Raw genomic sequence first — 23,646 nt, forward strand, 5'->3', positions numbered from 1 at the left:
AGAATTTGGATTGCATAGGCCATGGGCCCAGCCAAAGAAGTCAAACCTACTGACTGTAAGAGCATAACAATGTTAGACCGCTTAAGAAAAACCTATTCTTCAGAGATACCTTTAAAAAGATGCTGACAGCACATGGCCGCTGAGTCCACCACTCTCTCAGTGGAACAGTGAGGAAAGGAAGTGAATCGTGGGGGTGGGAGGACAGAGATCTTGGAAATCACTATGGTTTTCAGTTAAAAGGAGTTGGGTTGTGATTCCCCAAGAAGACAACAAATATGTTATATATTTCTTTTACATATTTTTAAACCTTGTAATAACCCCTATAGTGGAAGCCAAGTCTGAACTAGAAAAAGTAGAATGCTCTCCACGGACCTAATGAAATGAGATAATGCACAGAGAGCCTCACACAGTTCCTAACAGAGTGTTTTATGTTTAGCAAGCGAATTATAATTATTGTTATTTACCTAGTTTTCCTACCAGCTCTATTCATAATTCTCTCAAAATATAATAGTTGTTATGCATAAAGTTATGAGTAAAGACATTCTTGCTTCTCTCATTTGTTCGTTTGTGTTTTTAAACTCATTTAAGACTCTTAAGGCCTGAAATGTCTGTGTTGAATTGTCTTCTAGCACCCTGGGAGTATAGGAAGACACGGGTAATTTTCACTTCTAAATTCTGTTTACTACATCACAGAGAAATACTATACTTAAAATTCACTATAGATAGATTCTGACCTGTTCACTTAGAAAACCAATTTAAAAAGTAGTTTAAAAATGCAATAAAGACAGAGAAAAGTGTATTTTTCAGTTTTCTGTGTTTGGGGAACTCAGAATTTTTCTTAAATTTCCATTTATGACATGCTTTGAATAGTGAAAATGAAAATGAGATATAAAACTTTTTTTTTAAAGACTTATTTACTTGAGAGAGAGAAAGAAAAAGCAAAAGGGCAGGGGTGTGGGAGAGGGAGAGAGAATCCCAGACTCTGTGCTGAGGGCAGAGACTGATACGGGGCTCGGTATCATGGCCCTGAGATCACAACCTGAGCCAAAACCAAGAGTCAGGCGCCCAACCAACTGTACCGCCCAGGTGCCCCAAAACTTTTTTTTTAAGTTGAGAGCACTGTTTAATAGGGTAAACTTGTGGAAATCTATAAACACGGCAATTTAATAGTGTTACTCCCCGTCATGGGAATAACAGCTGGATTTTTTTTTTTTTTTGCCTGTATGACCTTCCTAAAATTTTTTTTACAATGAATGTTTATTCAAAATAGTAAATGTTTCAGGTGCCTGGGTGGCTCAGTTGGTTAAGCACCCGACTTTTGGTTTTAGCTCATGTCATGATCTCAGGGTCATGAGATCAAGCACCATATTGGGCTCCCTACTCAGTGAGGAGTCCACTTGAAGATTCTCTCCCTCTGCCCCTCCCCTTTCCACTCTCTCTCTCTCTCTTTCTCTCTCAAATAAATAAATCTTTTTTAAAATAGTAAATATTTGCAAGAACTGAAACTCTCATATCATGTAAAATGATACAATCACTTTGGAAAATAATTTGACAGTTTTTTAAAAAGTTAAACATACACTGGCTGTATGATCCAGTCTTGGTATTCTAAGTATCCACCCAAGAGAAAATAAAAACATATGTCTATACAGAGACCTGTACACAAATATTCATAGGAGTTTTATTTGTAATAGCCAAAAGCTGGAAACAATCCAAATGTCCATGAACAGGTGACTGGATCAACAGTTGTGGTATACCCATATAGTGTAATACTATCAGCAATAGCAAGGAATGAAGTACTGTACACAGCAACATGGATGAAATAATTGTGCTCAATGAAAGAGACCAGACAAAAAAGAGTATGTACTGTATGATTCCACTTATAGAAAACTCTAGAAAAGGCAAACTAATCTATGGAACAGAAAGCCGATGAGTGGTTTCAGGAAGGTGCAGAGTTGGGGAGAGTCAAGAGCATAAAGAAACTTTGGGGTTGATGGATATGAGTTTATCTTGAGTCTGATGATGATTTCATGGATGTATACATATTTTCAAACTTATGAAGCTGTACAGTTTAAGTACAACTTGTTGTATGTCAATTATACCTGAATAAAGCTGTTAAAAAAAACAAGAAGCACAGAGACCTGTGTTGTTAGGCAGAAGAAGAATGAAGTGCTTGAACAGAAAGAAAAAGAACAATACTAACGTGGGGAGAAAATAGGAATAGGTTAATGCTCAAATGAGTTGGGTTGCACCTGAGTGGATTTCAGTCAGCAGTTTTCTGAGATGGGCACATCCAAACAGCCAGGAAAGCCAGGCCCAATCAAGAGGAGAGGACCAAGCATAGGTAGGACATTTGTGCCAGGGCTTTCTCAAATGTTATGTCATTAATCCCTTGCAATTCAAAGTGTGGTCTATACATCACTGGCATCAACAAAACCTAAGCATTCTTAGAAATGCAGGCTCTTGGGCCCATCCCAGACCCATTAAACCAGAGTCTGCATTTAAGTAACATCCCAGGTGATCCATATACAAATTAAAGTTTGTGAGGATGCTGACTCAAACTACACAACAAACTAGAAGCTAGGTGTTTCTTTCATTTACAGACAAGGAGATAAGAGAGGTAAGATACTTGCCCAGATTTATACTGGACTGGGATTCAAACACTGGTCCATCTGATTCCAGACGCCCCACAATTTCCACTAAAAAATCACTTTCAGAGAAGGGGTTCATAGGAAGGATTCATTGGCTGGCTTGGAGACCTGGACAAGGATTAAAAGCGTGTGAGAAGTTAAGGGGAAGTAGATAAATAGGAACCAGCCCCAAGATGTATAGGATTATTTCCTAACAGATATATATTTTTTCTGCCCACAAAAGTAATATATGCACATGACAGAAAACTGGAACATACTAAAAACTATAAAGAAGAAAATTAAGGGCGCCTGAGTGGCTCAGTCAGTTAAGCATCTTTAGCTCAGTTCAAGATCCCAGAGTCCATGGGGCTCCTGGGTGGCTCAGTCGTTAAGCATCTGCCTTCCGCTCAGGGCGTGATCCTGGCGTTCTGGGATAGAGCCCCACATCAGGTTCCTCCGCTGGAAGCCTGCTTCTCCCTCTCCCACTCCCCCTGCTTGTGTTCCATCTCTCTCTGGCTGTCTCTATCTCTGTCAAATGAATAAATAAAATCTTAAAAAAAAAAAAAAAAGATCCCACAGTCCAGAGTCGGGCTCTCTGCTCACCAGGGAGTCTGCTTCTCCCTCTGCCCCTCTCCCTGCTCATGCTGTCTCTCTCTCTCTCAAATAAACAAAATCTTTTTTTAAAAAAAAAGAAATTAAAACTGGTCTATATGGAGACTGGAAGTGCTCAGTCTTTTGGGTTCAATTCCATTAAATTAAGCAAATGTCAGTTAGGTGCAGGCTTTGTGGAAAGTACTGTTAACAATAAAGCAGAAGGGGACAACAGACTCTGCCCACCAGGAGATTCCAATCTCGAGTTAAAATCAGCACAATAATTAATTTACTAGCACCCACCTAAGGTGTCCGTGCTAATTGACTTCTCAGATTTGAGAGCTGTTACATAATGGGCAACAGGCCCAAAGGAAATGGAACACAGTGCGAGTCTTTGTCTTTCTTTCTTTCTTCCTCTTCTTCTTCTTCTTTTTTTTTTTTTTTTTTTTCCTCTTTTTTTTTTTTTTTTTTTTTTTTTTTTTTTTTTTGATAGCTGCTAAGTCAGACACCATACATAGGAGGGGGGAAAATACTTCACAAGAGCCATGTAAAGTAAGTACTATTATCGCTATTTGAGGGAGAGTACGAGGGATGACTAGAGTTAAGAGAGTTGAAATATCCAGATGGTGGGGAACCTCTGCCTGGGGCTTGTGTGTAACCGCCAAGCTGTCTCAATTGCCAATTTGTTTTTATTGGGAAAACCATACACATTTGGTATTAAAAACATCAAGCCGTACAGACCTATGAAATTCCAAATTCTCTCAAATCCTCTTGACGGTAGTAACCACAGTATTTAAGGTACTTTTTATTTTTAATTACAAGCCCAACACATGAATGTATGCCCTTTGGAAAAATGCTAACAAAGTAAAAGTGAAAGTTCCCTCATCCATCTCTTGTTTCACTCTCCTCCCCTCAGAAACCATTAAGGTGTGGTGCTTATCCTGCCATGGATATATATTGTATATAGTCTGGAAAGTGAGTTTTAAAATTACAACTGCAAAGACTATTATAGTTTGGAACACAGCACCCACTAGAAGAGGGATTAGAGGCATCATCAGTTGTCAGCTTGGATGAAGAAAAGTGTTAAGTAAAGGCAGAAGCCAAAACCCTTTAACAGTGTGGGGGCAACAGGACAAACCCAGGAGCCACGGATTGGGTGCCATCCCTGGGGATATTACACCCAGTGACTTACTGGCACAGCCTCTTTTCAATTAATGTTTTCTCCTCATAGGTCCTTGGGTCTGCATCTCAGTTTCTATTTAAAACCTACAGAATTCTGCGGCACCTGGGTGGCTCAGCTGGCTAAGCATGTGCCTTCAGCCCAAACCATGATCCTAGAGTCCTGGGATCAAATCCCTCTTCAGGCTCCCTGCTCAGCGGGGAGTCTCCTTCTCCCTCTCCCTCTGCCCTCCCCCCCCCATTCATGCTCTCCCTCTCAAATAAATAAAATTAAAAAAAACTCTCCTTCAAATGCCCCTTTTCCCTTTTAGCAAATTTCTCTAAACCCTAGCTTCCCACTTTCCAGCTTGCTTAGCTGATACTGGCCAGTGAATATATGTGGTCCTTTCTGGTTGTCCCCTGCTCTGCTGGACCTTCATTTGACTCTGTGCTCTCTACTCTCTGATGTCTTGGGCCTTTCTAAACTCTTTGCCTTTTTTTCTTCATTGTTAGGTGTCCAGTAGACAGACACCACTTTGTTCTTTGCTCAGAAGGCAGGAACTTGCTGAAAACTCTTCTCCTAAAAGAAGACTATAAAGAAACCGAGAAGAATTGTTTAGTAAAAAATCAGTAATTTAAAACAAAATAAACACAAAAAAGGAGAGATGTATACTCAAGAGCCGCCATACACACAATTGGAGCAGTCAAGACACAAAGGAGGAAGTCAGAAAACAGAAGTTTGGTGAGTTTGTGATATTTTTTCCTTATTTCATTATTTATTTTCATCATTGTTACAACTGCAGATCAACTTGCCACAAATGAGTTTGCCAAAAGATAATTTATAATTTGGAAAATTAGCCAAAAGTCTTTTTATCCAATGACCAATGACAGCAAACCTGAGGTGGGACTGACCCCTCTGGCCACTCGATCCCCTGAGGATGTGAGTGGGTGAGATGGGCTCCACCATCTACCCCAAGAAGCCAGCCCATGAAAGGTGGAAGGTGATTCAGGGAGCTTACACTCAGAGTTTAGTGAGGGGAAGGGGGGGTTCCACAAAATTTGGATCATTCTATACATATAAGCTGAACTTGATTATTTTAGTTTAATAATATAGCTATTTTTTATGTCATTATGTACAGAACTGGTTTCTTATTATTAACAATTTTATTCTTTTCTCCATATCATACCTCGTGGTAGGCAGAATAATGCCCCACCTGCCCAGTTGTTCACGTCCTAATCAATGTGAATGGTGTAAAGGACTTCCCATCTCCCTTTGAGATTATCAGGAAACACAGATTCCCTCTAGAGCCTCTAGAAAGGAAAGCAGCCCTACCTTAATGTTAACCCCTGAAACTTATGTTAGACTTGGGACTTATAGAACTGTAAGATGATAATTTGTGTTTTAAGTCACCAAGTTTGTGGTAATTTGTGCAATTTGTGGTGTTACAGCAGCGAGAAAAAATTAATTCATGCTGCCTCTTTTTCAGAATCATGGATATTTGGGCCTGGGTTGCCAGAAGTCTAGTTCAGTAGAAATATTTGCCTTTCAAAGTCAAGTTTACCTGTTGGTTAACCAGATTCTGGCCTAATAGTGCATTTTTGGTACACTCATGTTTGAGGAAGGGCTATTGTCAGTTCATAGCTAAAGGGTTGGAAGTTGGGTGGAACCTGGGCTGATCAGGAGCTTTGGTCTTGCCCCTCTCGTCACTGTCCTCACCAACCTGAGTTAGTCCCAACTACCTTTTCTGGACCATTTCACAGACGTCACACGCCAAGGGGGGCAAACCACTTCTGTCCTACCTGCTGTTCTGTTGCCAATGTTAAACAGAGAAGAAGAACAGGAAGAGCCTTCTAGTCCCCAGGACAAAGGTCTCTCAAAACTTTGGCTTCTTTCTACTTAGCCTGGCCCCAATCTATCCATCAGATCTCAGTGTGCACCACAGTCATTCAATCATTCAACAAACCTTTACTGAACACCTTGCTAGGTCCCGGGCACTGGACTGGCACTGGGGGAACATATTGCTTCAAAGAGCTCAGAGACTCTGGTTTGTATGACTAAATTATGATTCTGGGAAATCAATTAACTCCACCTGGAGGGGTTAAAGAGCATGCAGAGGACTTTGGTGCCAGGGAAAAAATATGGACTTTACCCCTTCGATCATGATGCAGGTACAGCAAAGCTGGGTTTTGTTGTTGTTGTTGTTGTTTTTAACTTGTTTGTCTTTGAGGCATTTTTGTTTGATATTTTAAAAAGCTTTTCCACGTAGCTTCATGTTTTTTCTAATTATAAAATTCATATTCATTATGAAAAATTTAGACTATCTAGTTAAGAATAAAAGTAATTTAAATTGCCTGTTAAGCCACCATGCAAAGATAACTACTGCTAATGAATTGATGTTTGTTTCCAGACTTCGTCTATTAATATACAGATATAAATATGGATCTACATGGTTACAAAGATGTAATTACTCTGCATAGATTTCTTTACAAATAGTTTTTTTTTTAATTTAACTATATGTCATGGACCATATATCCATTTCTATAATAATAGAGATCTACGTAGTTTTCTCATGCTTTCATAATATAGTTGCCCCTTGCACAGCATGGGGGTTATAGGCACCCCCTCACCCTCCCAGCCCCGCAGTTGAAAATCTGCTTATAACTTTGATTCCTCAAAAGGTTAACCACTAATGACCTACTGTTGACCGGAAGCCTTACCAATAATATAAACATTCAATTAACACATATTTTGTATATGTATTATATACTATATTCTTACAATAAAGCTAAGAGAGAAGAAAATATTAAGAACATCATAAGGAAAACACATTTACAGTACTGTACTGTATTTATGGGGGAAAAAATCCACCTATAGGTGGACCCACATGGTTCAAATCCATGTTGTTCAAGAGTCAACTGTATTTCATTACACAAATATACCATAGTTTTTTACCCAATCCTGTACTGGGGACATTTCCAGTTTTTTCCTATTATACCATATCCTCTACACTGAAATTGCCCTCCATAGACTTTGTACCAGGTTACACTCCACTGCCCATTAGAAAGAGTGCTTATCTTCCCACATCCTTCCCTAAGCTGGTCATTATCATTGAAAAATTGCATCTCCTCATTTGACTTCATGTATTTTTTAAAGATGTATTTATTTTAAAGAGAGAGAGTGTGTGCTTGAGTGGGCGGAAGGGCAGAGGGAGAGAATCATCAGCCAACTCCCCACTGAGGGCAGAGCCAGGGGCGGGGCTCCATTTTATGACCCTTGAGATAATGACCTGAGGTGAAATCAGGAGTCAGTTCCTTAACCCACGGAGCCACCCAGGCCCCTTGACTTCATATTTTTAAAAGGCAGTTAGGTTGAACAGTTTTTCACATGTTTGCTTGTTGTTTGTGTTTTCTGTTCAGTGAGTGACTGTCAGTCAAAATCCCTAGTCACTGGGAACAAACACTGACTACTGTAAGGAGGAGTGTGCTTAAACAGTATTTGTTAGGCAAATGTTACCAACTGCTAGGTGAAAGATACACAGAAGTTAATTTTATCATCCTCATGACTTGTTTCTTTGTTTTTCAAAATAAAATGTTAGAAGGAAGAGAGCCCTGAGGGGGAAAAGGCAGGGGAGGGTTGGGAAAGTGACTGTGGTCGATTCTCCATCCCTCCCTTTCCCAGACTCTCCTCTCAGCTCCGAGGACCACCCCTACTCTTACCTGGAGGTTCCAGCCATCTTTTATGAGTCTACCTCTTCCAGCCCACAGCAGGGGTGACCAGAGCCGGGCAGCTCCTGGGGCAGCCTCAGCCCTCCAGGACAGTGACTTCCATCAGGCCATGTCCCTGATGCCCTTGCTGGAGATGAACTACCAAGGTTTCGATCAAGTAGGATAGGATATTGATTTTCATCTTGCCTCTACCGGAAATAAAACCTCAAGTTTTTGAACAGAAAAAATCAGGTGAAGTACACACGATGGAAACTGACATTGGTGACTGTAAAATCAGCACCATTTCTGAAAGGTGACTTTCTCCAAATCCTGGATATCATGGGAGAACAGGGGCAAGAATAAGAGGGAATGTATTACAGGCACAGATGTGTTGGATCTGAAACCAGAAGGTCTAGAACCTGGAGCATCATGGAACCATCATCATCATCATCATCATCAAATCAGGATTAAGGAGTGATACCCAAATTCTGCTTAGAGTATGTGAAGCTCATGATAGAAAGAGATATACAAGATATACTTTGATAGAGTTGATTTCTGGTCCACAATTTGGTGGTCAATAGTGACACCCATTCAAGTTTTATGCTAAACCATCTATTTGAAGATAAGTAGAAAAGTAGAATTTGAAACTCAAACTACTTAACTTTTAAAAAAGAGGCTGAAAAATGCAATAAGTTGTCACAGTCAAGATCAGTAATAGTCTCTTCCAACTTGTTTTCAGGCCTTCTTATGATGTATGAAACAAATATAATTTAAATGTGAAGTCTTTACTTTTGTCTAATTGTATTTACTCAATTGTACTTAATTGTGTAACAGAAATATTTTGTAGACTTTATGTATAATTCAATGAAGCCCTATTAATAACTGCATTTTCCTAAGTTTGAAAAAAAATTCAAATGTCATAGGTGATTTAAATAAATGAACATTAAGCCTAAATGCAACACCAAACAATCTGTTTTAAAAAGTTTCTCCTGGGGCACCTGGGTGGCTCAGTTGGTTCAGTGTCTGACTCTTGATTTAGACTCAGGTCATGATCTCGGGGTGGTGAGATAGAGCCCTGTGTTGGGCTCTGCACTGGGCCTGGAGCTTGCTTAGGATTCTCTGTCCCTCTGCCCCCACCCCCACTTTCTCTCTTTCTCTCTCTCAAAACTAAAAATAAAAAGTTGCTCTTAACCAGGAATTTATGTATATGTGGCAATTACAGATTAATCCCAGAAAGCTGACTTACCTGATTATGGATTGAATATAGATTTGGAAGACAAAGTCTCAACTTTTGTCTGCACATGCACCTCTCCTATAATGTAAACAGAAACGTAGTTTCGAGAAACAATAACATTTTTGAGATTTGTATAAACGAATAGTATATCAAAATGTAAAATATAGATAAAAATATAATAGTTTTATATACTTAGCCTATATTCCCCAAAGGTCATGACCATGGACTGAATATTTGTGTCCCCCCTTTCCCCCACCAAATTCATATGTGGAAATCCTATCCCAAAGTGATGGTATTAGGAGGGGGGACCTTTGGGAGGTGATTAGGTCATGAGGGTGGAGCCCTCATGAATGGGATTCCCGCATTTATAAAAGAGGCCCTGAGGAGCTCCTTCACCCCTCCCTTTTAACATGTGAGGACACTGTGAGAAGGCACCATCTGTGAACCAGAAAGTGGGCTCTCACCAGACACTGCATCTGCCAGCACCTCGATCTTGGACTTTCAGCCTCTAGAGCTGTGAAGAAAAAAAAGTTTCTGTTGTTTATAAGTGACCCAGTCTCTAGTATTTTGTTACAGGAGCTCAAATAGACTAAGACAAAGTCATACTCTTCTTATTTAAATTAGGACAATTTTTTGAAGAAGAAGTGAATAGTATGGTCAAAGATTTCTCAGTCTCTGGGAGCCTGGGTGGCTCAGTCAGTTAAGCGTCTGTCTTCGGCTCAGGTCATGATCTCAGGGTCCTGGGATCCAGCCAGGCTCCCTGCTCCGTGGGGAGTCTGCATCTCCCTCTGCCTCCCGCAGCGCCCCCTCTCCTTGTGATCTCTCTCACTCTTTCTCTCAAATAAATAAATAAATAAATAAAATCTTTGAAAAAAAAGATTTTTCAGTCTCAACAAGGATGTAGGTATTCTGTGTTAAGCACTTAGCCAAAATATAGAATTTTAAAAGTAAATGTGAGAGAAATTAGTAATCTTATTTTTATATTATCTATCAACAATGTTATGTTAATTTTGACATGGTTGCTGTTTGGATATTATCGATTATCAGGAGTTGTGAAGGAAGTATTGCTAAAAGGATCTGGACTTAACATAAATATCTCCTTTCCTGAGCCCTCAAAATCTTCAGAAAAAATAAAAAGAATTTCATCTAAAAGTTCTTTTAAATAGTTTTTAAAGGTAAATTTCAGATTGCAGATCAAAATAAAGTTATTTTGTTTTCTTTTCTTTTTTTTTCTTTTTCTTTTTCTTTTTTTGCTGTTCGAGAGCCTTACATTTTTATGTAGGCAAATTTATCAGTCACCTATCATGGCTTATGGATTTGGGGTCATGGTTAGAAGGACCTTCACTACTTCACATTTTTTTAAAAATTCACACTTTCTTTGGGTATTTTTGAGGTTTAATTTTGAAAAAATTTAAATCTTTGCTCTGTAAGAATTTACCACTGGCATAAATGTGTCTTCAGCATAGAAGTTTTTACTTTTTTAGTCAACTCTTTATGCCTTTTATGATTTCTGGCATAAATATTGTGAGGTTTGTTTTCTTAGAATGACATTTCTTGGGAACAATGTGGAGAGTGGGCAGGAGTAGGACACACCCAGGTGACAGGCTAGAAACTCCATTTGAGGAAGTCTCCAAGGGGAAGGACCATGTTTTCATTTCAGTTTATTTTTTCTTTATTTTTTTAATGATTTTTTATTATATTCTGTTAGTCACCATACAGTACATCCCCGGATCATTTCAGTTTAGCTCAGTTAACGTTTACTGCAGAACTTTCTCTGTTGCAGATACTGTGTTAAGTGCTGGAAGCGCAAAGATGAAGAAGACATGTATCTGTTCTCCAATGGGGGTGACAAATACAGAAAAAGAATTACAAATCAGTGGCAGGTACAATGAGAAAATAGTGTAAGGACCAATGAGTGGCCCTAAGATGGGCACTTCATCTAGCCTGGAAGGGTGGAGGGTATCTGAGAATGCTCCCTGGAGGAAGTGAAGCCTGAGCTAAGTCTTTCCGCCTATTTGGATATTTAGAAAATTTGAATAAAACAATTTAATAAACATCTGAAATCACCCTCCAATTAAAATAACTTCCTCTGCAAATTCACTTTGCTTGGGAAACACAATGAAGAGCATATTACTTGCTAAGATACACATTTAATATCACTGAAAAGAAAGACAGAAAGAATTGGGACAGGGAACTGTTTTGATCAACAGTTGAATACAACTCTCAGACCAAAGGAGAGAGGTGCCCAGGCCAGAGAGAGTCATCCTGGTGCACACTGATTATGAGAAAGAGCTCCATCAGAATTCCACTCCCCCCACACAGCCAAATGTAGCTCACGAGTTCTGAAACCCAAACTAGAAGGCAGGGAACTTGAAGACTGGAGGCTGGAGAGGCAGATTTTAAGGATCCTATGCCTTCTGTAATGGACAGGAGATAAAAACCACTGAGGTGCTTAATTGGAAAGTGTCAGATCTGACAAAAAGACTTGGAAATCATCCGAGTGTGCTAGGTAGGAAGACATGAGTGGGTGAGATTGCCCAGGGATACCAAGGTACAGAGGACTTAATTTTTAGAGGGATTCTTTTTTTTTTTTAAAGATTTTATTTATTTATTAGACAGAGACAGCCAGTGAGAGAGGGAACACAAGCAGGGGGAGTGGGAGAGGAAGAAGCAGGCTCCCAGTGGAGGAGCCTGATGCGGGTCTCGATCCTATAACGCTGGGATCACGCCCTGGGCCGAAGGCAGACGCTTAACGACTGAGCCACCCAGGCGCCCCTTTAGAGGGATTCTTGATCCCTTTGAGAATGTGATGAAAGCTCTGGACTGTCTCTCCAGAAAAATGCACTTTACACAAACACACACAATTTCAGGGGACTGTCCAATTAAGAATATTCGACGTAGAGGGGAAAGAGAAGAGGCATGAAGAAGAGGATATTTGGATGACAATGAGGAGAGCGGGAAAGAGACCAGAGAAAAATGACCCAAGAAGTTCAAGAAGAATCAGGAGAATAAAGTGTTGGGAAGCTGCAGGAGAACAGAGACATGAAGAGGGTATGGGCATGTGTTAAATGCTGTAGAGATGTGAACTAAGGTAAAGACTGAAACATGTCTTTTGCACTTACAGTTAAAAAATCATTGGTAACTGTGAATAGTTTCTGAGGGGTGATGGGTAATGGTAGTTCCAGATTTGTTTTAATCCAAGAAGTGGTTAGGGGTGGCATCTGGGTAGAACTGAGGGTAGATTTGTCTTGAGAGTGTGTTTGCAGCATACTAACATGCGGTTGACAAATTGTCCATAGAAAAGTTTGAGGAGCTCGTGGACTCGTCTGCCCCCTGGTGCCCTCCTTATGATGGAGTCAAAAGGCAGAGAGCAATGGTTGAAGGAACAATGTGAGTCGAGAAAGTGGAGAAATTTGGTTCATTGGTAGGAGAGAGATAAAGGGCAATTAAAATGAGAAACAAAAACAAGAAAGGGATTTTGTTTCTAAGAATGAACACGTCCTGATATTTTTACGCTGTGAATGCAGCAAGTGGCTCTCCCTAAGACCTGGTCTCTACAACAATCTAATAAATCACTTCTGGTACCCTGAAATTCACCATTTGGTCCTTTTATTAATAATACCAAAGTAAGCTATCAGGAAATTCTTGAGAAAAACAGCTGAATGACATTACCAAAAAAGATCTGAACCCAATTCAGATACTTGAAAAGTTTTTCAGTAACTTAAACTTAAGCTACTAAATTTTCTCCCCTCACTCATATCATTCTGACATACAGCAAAACTTTTGAAACAAAATTTTTCTTTAGAGGCACCAAGAACCACGATCCTATAACCATGACAATAGGGCCCTAACTAGCATTTCTGATACAGAGAAATTAGCTTCATTTTAATTTTTATTCAGAAATTCTACAAAGTCATGTGGAGTTCATTTAAACACAGGATGTGGGCGCAGAACCCAGGATCACTCAGGGGTTCACTGAGGCTCAGGTGGGTCTTAGGTTTTTGCCTGCCAGCTGTACCCATATTCTCGCCTTTGTTGTTGTCTTGCCTTTTCACTCCTGAGCTTTTGAACCAGTTTTCCATTAGAATAGCCAAGAAGATATAAGATTGTCTGTGTAACTCACGCAAAAGGGTTTTAGCCTTGAAGGTCTGGCTTCTAAATTCACAGGGGTCTGTCATCAGAGCTGGGCAGCAGACCTAACTCATGGGACACCGTGAAGGGCGAGAACCCCCAGGTGCACTGCCCAAGTGCTGAGATCTTGGTTGCTAGCAAACCTCAGGATCCGCCCAGGGCTTTCCTATCCAATTGTGATGGAGCAAAACCTAGGGACTGAAGGGAATGTAGCTTCATAAAGCTCCTGGGAAGGGTGTGGAAAACAGGGTCTTTAAAAAAAAAAAAATCTGCTCCCAAATACCAATTCCCATAAACTGTACCCTTGGGGGGTTAAAAATGCAGTTTACTTCTCTTACCCTTGCAAGAGTTGTCTTTATCATTAGATTATATTCTCATATTTCTATCAAGATGCAGCGGTTGGGGGATGTTGGCCCTTTAAGGGGGCAGCGGAGGAGGGGCTGGGACTCTTAAAGACGGGGGCAGCAAATCAGACCCGGCCTAGGCTGCTTGGCTAAACTAAGCAGAAAGGACAGCAGCAGTCAGGCGGTGGGTGCCGGCAGCAGGGCAGCTGCTGTTGAGGTGCTGTGTGTATCTGTGTGGAAGAACTTCTCCAACTCTGAGCTCTGTCCCTTGGCAGGACAGCTCCCTGCAGCTGGGCTGGTGAGGGCAAAGGGTGGGGCTTTGGGCAGTCTGAGAGTCCAGGGTCCTGTTCCTGGAGACCCTGGGCCAATACTCCTCTGGCAACCTTGCTGGGGAGAGATCATGGCTGTTTAGGCCATGCTATCATTACCGAGGAGAGTGGTGTCTCTGGGTTTCTTTCCTGTCTCAGATTTACCTTCCAGAGGCTGACAGTGTTTTCTCACCAGAAGAAACAGACATGGTGGAAGCCTGCCAGCCTGCAAAGATGAAATGTCTTGAAGGTATTGCTCATTAGGCTGTGGAATCTGGATGAAAAGCCTTGGGGTGCAGAGACTTGCTGGTATGGTTCAGTGGACGGATGTGGGCCTGGGTGTCCAGAACTACTGCGAGTGATTTCCAAACTCTTGGACTCGCTAACTACATCACACTGGTGACCGAGGTCACGTTTCTGGGCCCTATTTTCCTCCGCTTCATGGGGAAATGATCACTACCAGCCTTGCAGGACTGCTCAGAGAGTTAAATGGACACATACATGTGAAGTATCAGGTGCACAGTAGGCTTCAATTGCAGTGAGTCCTGGCACCTGGGACTGGATTAGTTAAAGAGGCACCGAGAGGGCTGTTAGGTGGGGGAGAGCAAGTAGAGAAGCCTGGGGTGGTACCTAATGAGGCAATTGAAGAGATATGGAAGGCAAATGTGTTCGGCACCTGCCAGGTTCCGTTTGCTCTAGTTAGGGGGTGGGGGTTAGGGGTAACAAGAGGGGAGACTGAAGGCGGTGTTGGAGATGACTTATGAACGGAAGGGTTACTGAGAAGCAGCCTCTCTAGACGAGACTCCTCACACCTGAGTCCCCATCTACTCCTCAGGCCCCTACTTAAACCAAGGCCCAAGCAAGTCCTGTAGCCCCTTGGCTCCTGAGGAGGAGCTGGCGTCTGCCTCCCAACTGGGGGAAGAGGAGGACGAGGGGGAGGATCTGGATCCAGATCTAGCTCCAGAGCCAGAGGGGGAAGAGGAGGACGAGGTGGAGGAGGAAGAGCATGATCTCGGGGACCCAGCTGTCCTCAGTGCTATCCAGAACACCCAGGTACGGGAGCCGGGGGGGCGGGGTACAGTTGGCCTGAACTCTCTGCAGCTTACAGACGGTTGTTAAATACCCTTCTCTCCTCCGCTCCTTTCTAGTCCGCCACCTTAACCATTTGGCCGTGACTACGCGACCTCCACACCTAAGACAGGTTCTGGGTTAACAATTACTATTTCAGGCTTGAACCTGAGTAGAGACTGTCTCCTTCCTTCCCTCTTTCTTCCTATCTTTCACTTAGTTTCTGATGCTGTCTTCACCTTAAAAACCAGGTCCTAGCAGGGTTGTGCATAGCTCATAGGCGCTGGTTGAGCTCCTGGTACTAAAGGTGAGTCATCTTTGACCTTGGGCCCCTGTGTCTCAGCAGTTCATTCCTGATATTTATTCCCTCGGAGTCCCACAACCAGTGGAGAGAGGCAGGATTCCTATATAGAAATGAAATCATAGGGTGCCTGGGTGGCTCAGTCGGTAAGGCATCTGCCCTCAGCTCAGATCTTGATCCCAGGGTCCTGGGATTGAGCCCCACCTCTGTCATCAGGCTCCCTGCTCAGCGGGGCACCTGCTTCTCCCTCTACCTCTGCCTGCCACTCCCCCTGCTTGTGCGTTCTCTGTCAAATAAATAAACAACCTTAAAAAAAAAAAAAAAAGAAAGAAATGAAATCAGTCTCCCTCAACCTATTCCTGAGATACCAGTCTTGCTTCCCCTCAAAGAAAGCAGGAAGGTCCTAACCTGGTTGACTTTTTTATTACAAGGGAGGGCCAGGCTACCATGGTCTCAGATATTGGCAGTGGTTGGCCTTCCTGCGCTCCATACCCAATGGAACACTGATGACTATAGAAGACACCTCAGCACTCATTCAAGCCTGTTTTCCTCCCTCCCATTCCAGAGAGGCCTTCTCAACTCCTCTGGAATCAAGGCCTCTGGTGTACTGGGGATGTCCCCTGCTTCCTTGCACTTTGTGTGGCAGGTGAGTCCCTTCAATCTCCATCCTGTGAGAAAGTAATGATGTGTGGAGAAGGAGCACATGGAGCGTCCCTTAGTCTGCTCTTGACCTTGCTCTGGCGATGAAGGACCCCAAGTGAAGTGTAGGTATGGGAGGTGGGAGACACCCATAATGTAGGGACACTTGGCAAATGACAGAGGTGGTCCTGGGATAACTGGCCGTCCCATGAAAAGGACAAACCAGAGCCCTACTTCCCCCTCCCTACATTTCAGCACAGGAGCAGCACGGAGCTTAGTGCTAGAAAGAGCAGCTGCCTTTAATTAACTGTCATGAGAACATGACCTGGGCTAGAGGAATTGCAGGAAATCCTGCAGGGAGAACGAGAAGACAATTGCAGCTCTGAGGAGGGCTTCAGAGGAGTCCAAAAAGAGGCAAACAAGCATTACTCCAATAGCTGAAGGCACAAGAGCCTGAAAAAAAGACCATCGCAGAGAAGAGAGGGAGAGAAAGAGAGACAGACAGGTGTTGACTCACCAGACAGGAAAAGCACATGCCCCCACATTTGTCAGGGGCTGAAGAGCTGCTCGCTAGGAGGTGACAAACTCTGTTGGGTGAGGTTCTTGTGGGAGAAAAGGCAGGTGAGAATATAAAGGTGGGAAAGGCACATGTGGCAACAGGGGCAGCATTCTGTTGGTGGAGCTGCCCCTTTCCCAGACCTCTGAATTCCATTCTCAGACGCTGGACTACCTCTCTCCAGTTCCTTTCCGGACTACCTTTCCCAGTGCCAGCTCTTCAGCACGGCACTTTGGACCTCGACTTCTCTCGCCAGACCCAACTCTCTCCTGCAGCCTTCCAACCTCATGGCCCCCTAGTTTCAGGTACTGGTTCAGGGCACGGGCCCCCCAGCATCTCCCCCAGACTGAGTTCTTCTCTGGAGGTTTCAGGACGTAGTGGCCGAGGAGGGATGGGGGCCACCTATCAGCTGCCACAGAAAAACACCTACAGAAACCTAGTCAGAGAAGTGTGCAGTGGAGTCCAGTCCCTTCTCCCTCACAGAGGCAGAAGTAGAGGCCCAGGGGGACTAAAAAAATAAAAAACAAAAAACTTGAGGTTAGCTAGCATGGCAGAACCAGGATTAGGACTCAGAACTCCCACCAACCAGGCCAAATGGCTCTCTACTGTGTCAAGATTTCCTGCAGCTGATTTGCAGGAAAATATATCCTGGAGGGGAATGTGAGCCCTGTTGAGCCAGGGTTGTGCTGTTTCATGCGGCAGACTTTGGGGAGGCACATGGACAGGTAGGATTCCCTTAGATGTTCAGCTGAGCTTACTAGAGGCTAATTGGATGGAAGGGTAGGTTGCTGAGTGCTTTCTTTGACTAAGCCCAAGTTTCTTTCTGCGTCTTCCTAGTCATCTGACCCAGCTCCACCCTCAGCACCAACGGATCTTGCAGCTGCAGCAATACAGTCGAACACCAAGGTAAAGCCTAGATAAGCATCAGGTTTTGGGGCAGCTCATTTGCATGCTGCATACCCCCATGTGATTGGGTGTCTCCCCAAAGCCCCTGCACAAATAAGACTCTCCCCATGTTGCCCACCTCTGTACTCCGTTCCATCTCTCCCTACTCACCACTTCTTGGGAAGCTCACTGTCTGGGGGTGGGTAGGTCTAAAGGAATGTTCCTTTCTGGCTTGAAGACCTCCAGCCAAGAAGCCTTGGTCTCAGCAGCCAGACCCCTATGTTAATCTCATGACCCGAAAAGAGAAAGACTGGGTGATAAAAGTACAGATGGTTCAGCTGCAGAGTAAGAACCCCCGCCTGGATGACTACTACTATCAGGTGAGCCCCAGGTGCTCTTCTTAGTCTCTGACCTTGGCACTAAATGGTCCTGGACTCCATGGGCCCTCTTGGATCATCTCTCCAGCTCTTAAAAGCCATGTTCAGTTAGGTGGGAGAGGCAATCACTACAGGATGGGGGCCACATTTCTAAAGTTGACATCCCAAGATCCTTCCCCTCTACTCTCCTACACTTTGGACAAATGGGATTATTTGCAATTCCCCCAACACTGAGGTTTTGTCTTCATCCTTTGCCAAGAATTTCCCTTACTCAGCCTTAAAATATGGACTTTTCCACTTTTGTGTACTTCTGTGGGTCTTAGAAATGTTTTGTTATAAACATTCATCTACTTTTTGCTTTTTTTTAGATATAAAACACGTGAATTTTATAAATAGTGGGATTCAAACTGTTAAACTGAATAAATGCTGGCAGACATTTTAACTCCTTACCCTGGACCCCCTATCTTCCTTATATTTATGAGGCAAGGTCTGCTTGTGGGTTTTAGGGTTGTCTAAGCTGTGTTCCACTTTGTTTTCAACCTCCGTGAGTCCCCTACCAAGGTTCCCACCTTTATCTTCTTCCTATTTAGATTAATTTCTTCCTTTCTTTCCACCATGCTTCAAAAACTCTTCCTGCCTGGATCACTGAAAGCGAAATATTTTTATGCTCTTGGTTTTTTGGCGCTGCTCCTAAATGAAGGAGTTTTATTCAAATCCTTGTTTGACTCACAGTCAGTGGCTTTATTTTAGCTTGGGATTTTACAGATTCCTTTAAGAAGACATTAGAGCTGCTGAGCCATTCTTCAGAAGCATAAAACTGGCCTAGAGTGCATTAGCTACTGGCCAATTGACAGTAGTATTATCTCGGTACTGCAAGCTGCTGATGGTCTTCCTGCCATCAGATAACTCTGATTTTTGGAAAGCACAGGTAGGATCATAAAACTAAAAGGGGGAGAGGGGAGGAAAAGTGTGCAGTGTGTATCCGAGGAAGAAGGAATGCAAGAAGGTTGCAGATGCTGACATGGTTTGCTTCCTGGCTCTCCACTTGGCTCTCTGCCTTTTCATCAGATCTGGTGGTGGTGTCTAGCTCTTCAAGTCCTCAATATGGTGACCCCAAGCCAGATGTTGTGAGGCCCAGGGTATTCAAGATGCTTCAGAGTGGTTGGCAGAAGGACCTGAGGGGCCAGGATCCTTTCTGGAATGAATGCTGTAGGGAAGGGTGTATTAAGAGGTTGCACTTGAGAACTTTAATTCTAAATTCAGAAGATGAGGATACATTTTTCTATCCCATGGACTCTCAGGAATATTATCAGAAACTAGAGAAGAAGCAGTCAGATGAAGAGCTACTTGGGCGAAGGAGCAAGGTTGAATCTCTCAAGCTGGTAACGCCTTACATTCAGAAGGCAGAGGCTTACGAGTCAGGTAGGACCAGGGCTGACCTGCTGGGTTGGGATAGACATCTGGATGGACAGAGGGTGGAAAGGGGAGGGGAACATGCTTGTCCTGACTCCTTTTCGTGCAGTGGTTCGAATTGAGGGTTCCCTGGGCCAGGTAGCTGTATCGACGTGTTTTAGCCCTCGCCGAGCTATTGATGCTGTACCCCATGGATCCCAAGAGCAGGTAGAAATGCTACCTTCCCACAACCCTTCTTATCTCCCCTGTTTTGGAGAAAGGACAGGGGCACTCTCATGCTCAGATCTGATTGTGACTTAAGAGTGAGAAAGAAATGTGGTCAGACTTTTTGTTAGCCTTTCCAGCTCCATTTCTAGCTCACCTGAGGCCTGGGCTGCTGCTATGAAGGTGTGGCTGATGGCCTGGGACTCTCTCCTAGGAGATAGGAGCTGCAAGCAGTCAGAGGCTTCAGGTGTTGTCCCGGATTGAGAAGGTGAGATGTCAACTCCTTAAGGATGAGTTCCTAATTTACCCTTGGGAATGGAATATTGCTCAAATTGACCTCTTCTTTTCCCACCTTCAAATTCCCAGATGTTTCTTCAGTTACTAGAGATAGAGGAGGGCCAGAAGGATGGGCGTCCACAGCCCTGCTACTCTGAACAGCAGAGCAACCAGGTTGAGAAGCTCTTCCAGGCCTTAAAGACACATGAGCAGAATAATCTGGAGTGAGTGTGGAAAGGTCACATCTCCAGCCCAGGAAGGGAAAGATGAGTGAACACATGGGCTTTGCTTCTGCCCCTTTCTGGCATGTAGCCAGAGCCCTCTATGCACAGCCCTGAAAATGTTCTCCTTTCTCTTGTGTAGGGAGGCAGCAGATGGCTTCCTGCAGGTGCTCTCAGTGAGGAAGGGGAAAGCTCTAGTGGCAAGACTGCTCCCTTTCCTGCCCCAGGATCGAGCTGTTAGCCTTCTTCTGGCTATCACCCACCATTTGCCCCTCCTAGTCAGGAGGGATGTAGCTGATCAGGTACCATGGCATTGAGGAGAGAAGAGGACGGTTTTGTAGATGGGTTAGGGACCCTTCCTCTCCATCCTCTGTCCCCCACCCTCAGAGATGCCCAAGAAACTGCTGGGCAGGGAGAGGTGCCAAACCTGCCACCCTTGGGTGTGGAGGTTACAAAACCAACTACTATAGGGACAACTCATCATCTTGAGGTACAATGACCAAAAAACACAGACACGTGGTTGCACAGGTGTGAGTGGGCTGTGGAGGTCTGAAAAGATAAGGACTCCCTGAGAAGTGTTGAGCCCCCTATCTACCCTTCTTAGGGAAGGCATCCTAGATAAGTGGGTACTGAAGGACCAGTATTAAGGTTGGAGAGACCTGAATGGTGATAGGCTTAGTAAGTAACCCGACCAGGAAAGTACCAAAAACAGGTCATCAAGAAGAGGGGGTAGAGGTGGAGTTGTAATAGAGTCTGAGAGAGGTGCTTACTGACCTTCTTGCAGGCTCTACAAATGTTATTCAAACCTCTGGGCAAATGTATCGGTCACTTGACCTTCCATGAACTCCTCCAAGGACTTCAGGGGCTAATGCTCTTTCCACCTGGCTCCTCCGAGCGGCCGGTCACTCTGGTGCTTCAGAACCAGGTAACATAGTGGGGAGGCTTTTCTCTTTCCATAGATGACCTCCAGGTGGTATTATTGTCAAGGAATGAGCAAAGGAATGTTCCTTCTCCATCTTCTCTGTAGTGCTTCTCTGTGTCTTGTGAGCACTGGGATCACCTGGAGAGCTTACTGAACACAAGTTCCTTGGTCTCACCCCCAGAGTGTCTCATTTAGTAGACCCGGGGCATGGCCCATGCATTTGCTTTTCTAACAAGCTCCCCGATGGTGCTGATGGTGCCGTCTAGAGCAGAAGTCACTAAACTTTTTTGATGGTGTACTAAGTTCTGAACCCTATCACCCATGCGGTTGTCTAGAAGTCGGAAACAACACTATACTAAGCACATAACAAACACAAGATAGAATATTTGAAATGAAGAGACTGTAGATGTGAAGGTTCTGATACCCCAATGGATTATTTTGTGAACCCCTCTCTGAAGATCTTTGCCTAAAGCAATGCTGCTTTCAGTGGGGTCCACAAACTACCTGCATCAGTTTCTTGATCTATGGACTCTGATTCCTGAGAGTAAAACCCACAAGTGTGCATTTAATCAACTCTCCACAAAGATCTTTTGGAAAGTTCAGAGCAGGGATTTCCTTCGAAAGGTCTGAAAGTTCTTTGGCCAGCCATTGTAAAATCTGACAGTTTTCAAGGGTTGAACTCCATTTTTTACATGTGACCCTGCCCTTTTAGTTGGGAAAATGGCAGAACCAGGAAAGCACGGAATGCCTCTGGTGAACTCCTTTTACCTTGCATACTGTATTACTTGCAGTTTGGAATATCTTTGCTCTATGCCCTACTGAGTCATGGGGAGCAGCTGGTATCCCTGGAGTCTTCCCTTGAGGAACCCAGCAGTGATCATACAGCTTGGTAAGATCCTAAAGGCCTTGTAAATGCTATTTCAGTCCCCTTGGGGATGTAAAGGCTGAGCTAGGCGAGATATTACCTGAGTGGTATATTCAAGTATTGGGGAGGAAGTTGAACAGAGAAGAGAAAAATATCAGTTATAGCTGTTCTCCCTTTTCATTTTTTTTTTCCTTCCTTCCTTTTCCATAGTGCTCTAGAGTGTTGGTTTCCCATAGAAGGTAGTAGAAATGATTAAGGGGGACAAGCTTTAGAGTCAAACAGACCTAAGTTGGAATTCTGCCTTTGTCATTTACCAGCATTGCAACTTTTGGACATGTTACTTTCCTTCTCTAAGCCTGTTACTTCATCTATAAACTAGGGATGTAGGGATACAAGGATATGTAAAGCACTAAGCATTGCCTGGCACATACAAAATATGCAAATGTTCTCCTAACTGTTACAAGCACAGAGGGTGATAGTAGGTGGTGGAAAAAAAGCAGCTTTGGCCTTGAGTCTATTTCCTGCATAAATACAGAGACTCTGATGTTTTTCTGTCTTCTCTGCTCTCCAGGACTGACATGGTGGTTCTGATTGCCTGGGAGATAGCCCAAATGCCAACAGCCTCTCTGGCAGAACCCCTAGCCTTCCCCAGCAACCTTCTTCCTCTGTTCTGTCACCACGTGGACAAACCCTTAGTACAGCACCTAGAGGCTAGGATGGAGTAAGCGAAGGCAGAAACAAGGTCCTAGCCCCTTGTTCAAGCCCTGTCTAGATTCTGTCATGTAGTTCTTGTAAGGCAAGAATATGGAAGATAAGTTGTATTTAGAAGTAGTTCTAGACACTCTAGCATTTACCCAGTAACCAGTCTGCTCCAGTTAGGATCCTGAAGCCTGTTTCTTCAGCCACACCTTTTAATTTTCTCCCAGATGCTTTGCTCATTTATCATGCTAAGCTACTTAAGGACAAGGATTAATATGAGAAGCTGAATTGTTCATTGTTAATTCAAGAAATATTTGAGGGACAGCTACTCTAAGACAAAAGCATGAGCGACATGAAGGTCACTTCTGTCCTCAGAATTTACCAGCTGCTGGAAAGCGTCAGATATTAAGCAAATCACACAAATACTTTAGAAAATAGAATGATTTATAGTGAAAAATCTGTTCTCTTTGTAGGCTTGCTTGGGTCTACTGATTCAGTTCTGAAATATGTATATGTGGGAAAAGTTTAATCATTAGACACTAGCTATATGGGCTAGGTCTACAGGGATCCAGAGACTCAGGACATTTCTTATGTCTTGATATACTGGAGGATCTCACCCAAAACAATTTCTTATGCTCTCCTTAAAAACTTGAATGATATGCCTAACAGGGCATGACATAAGGCATAATTACAGAGATAATAGAATGATGTGTTGAAACTTGTCCTCAGGAGGTATAATGCCATTTTCTTATGTGTGAATGCCCCCAAGTTGTCCTTAATAAAAGGGACAAGGCCTTGTTATGTCTAACAAAAGTATGACCTTGGAAATTTCTTCATTGTTGACATTTTTAATAAAGAGTAGCTAAGCTAATAGAGTTTGCTATAAATAACTCCCTTGGGATATGAAATGTTCGGTTTAAGTTGACAAGCAAAGTCATGTATTCATCAGTCCCTGGAGTCCCTTTTATGAACGCGTCACCGTTTTAGGTGGTAGGGTAACCGAGCAGTGAAAACTCCCTGTTCTTCTGAAGCTTATATTCTGGTTAGACAGGGACTGATGGAAAACATCAAGTAGTGATAAATACCTTGGTGAAAACAAAACTGGGTGGGAAGTGACTGAAG

At 43.2% G+C, this 23,646-nt stretch overlaps 1 protein-coding gene and 1 long non-coding RNA gene across 2 annotated transcripts; both read left to right on the forward strand.

Moving 5' to 3' along the window:
• Nucleotides 1-3,713: 3,713 nt before the first annotated feature.
• On the forward strand, nt 3,714-8,848 carry LOC117802375. Its single transcript, XR_004625672.1, has 3 exons — nt 3,714-3,770; nt 4,890-5,118; nt 8,056-8,848. It is a non-coding gene; the product is annotated as an uncharacterized LOC117802375 (long non-coding RNA).
• Nucleotides 8,849-13,954: 5,106 nt separating this feature from the next.
• On the forward strand, nt 13,955-23,274 carry PATL2 (PAT1 homolog 2). The gene is made up of 15 exons (XM_019802483.2): nt 13,955-14,088; nt 14,295-14,348; nt 14,934-15,151; nt 16,033-16,113; nt 16,825-16,967; nt 17,500-17,568; nt 17,786-17,927; nt 19,226-19,346; nt 19,447-19,544; nt 19,756-19,809; nt 19,908-20,041; nt 20,181-20,340; nt 20,823-20,963; nt 21,752-21,849; nt 22,397-23,274. Exons 2-15 carry the CDS (start codon nt 14,306-14,308, stop codon nt 22,548-22,550), a joined length of 1,656 nt encoding a protein of 551 aa, XP_019658042.1. The 5' UTR covers nt 13,955-14,088; nt 14,295-14,305; the 3' UTR covers nt 22,551-23,274.
• Nucleotides 23,275-23,646: the final 372 nt, after the last annotated feature.

The sequence above is a fragment of the Ailuropoda melanoleuca genome, chromosome 5, assembly GCF_002007445.2.
Source record: "Ailuropoda melanoleuca isolate Jingjing chromosome 5, ASM200744v2, whole genome shotgun sequence".
In the NCBI taxonomy this organism is placed as follows: domain Eukaryota; kingdom Metazoa; phylum Chordata; class Mammalia; order Carnivora; family Ursidae; genus Ailuropoda; species Ailuropoda melanoleuca.

Excerpts from the sequence above, each read along its gene's own strand:
- PATL2 (XM_019802483.2), top strand. The coding sequence starts at position 14,306 with ATGGTGGAAGCCTGCCAGCCTGCAAAGATGAAATGTCTTGAAG. Across the intron at positions 15,152-16,032 it reads GTGCTATCCAGAACACCCAG|AGAGGCCTTCTCAACTCCTC; the intron begins GTACGGGAGCCG and ends CTCCCATTCCAG. Across the intron at positions 19,545-19,755 it reads CCCATGGATCCCAAGAGCAG|GAGATAGGAGCTGCAAGCAG; the intron begins GTAGAAATGCTA and ends ACTCTCTCCTAG.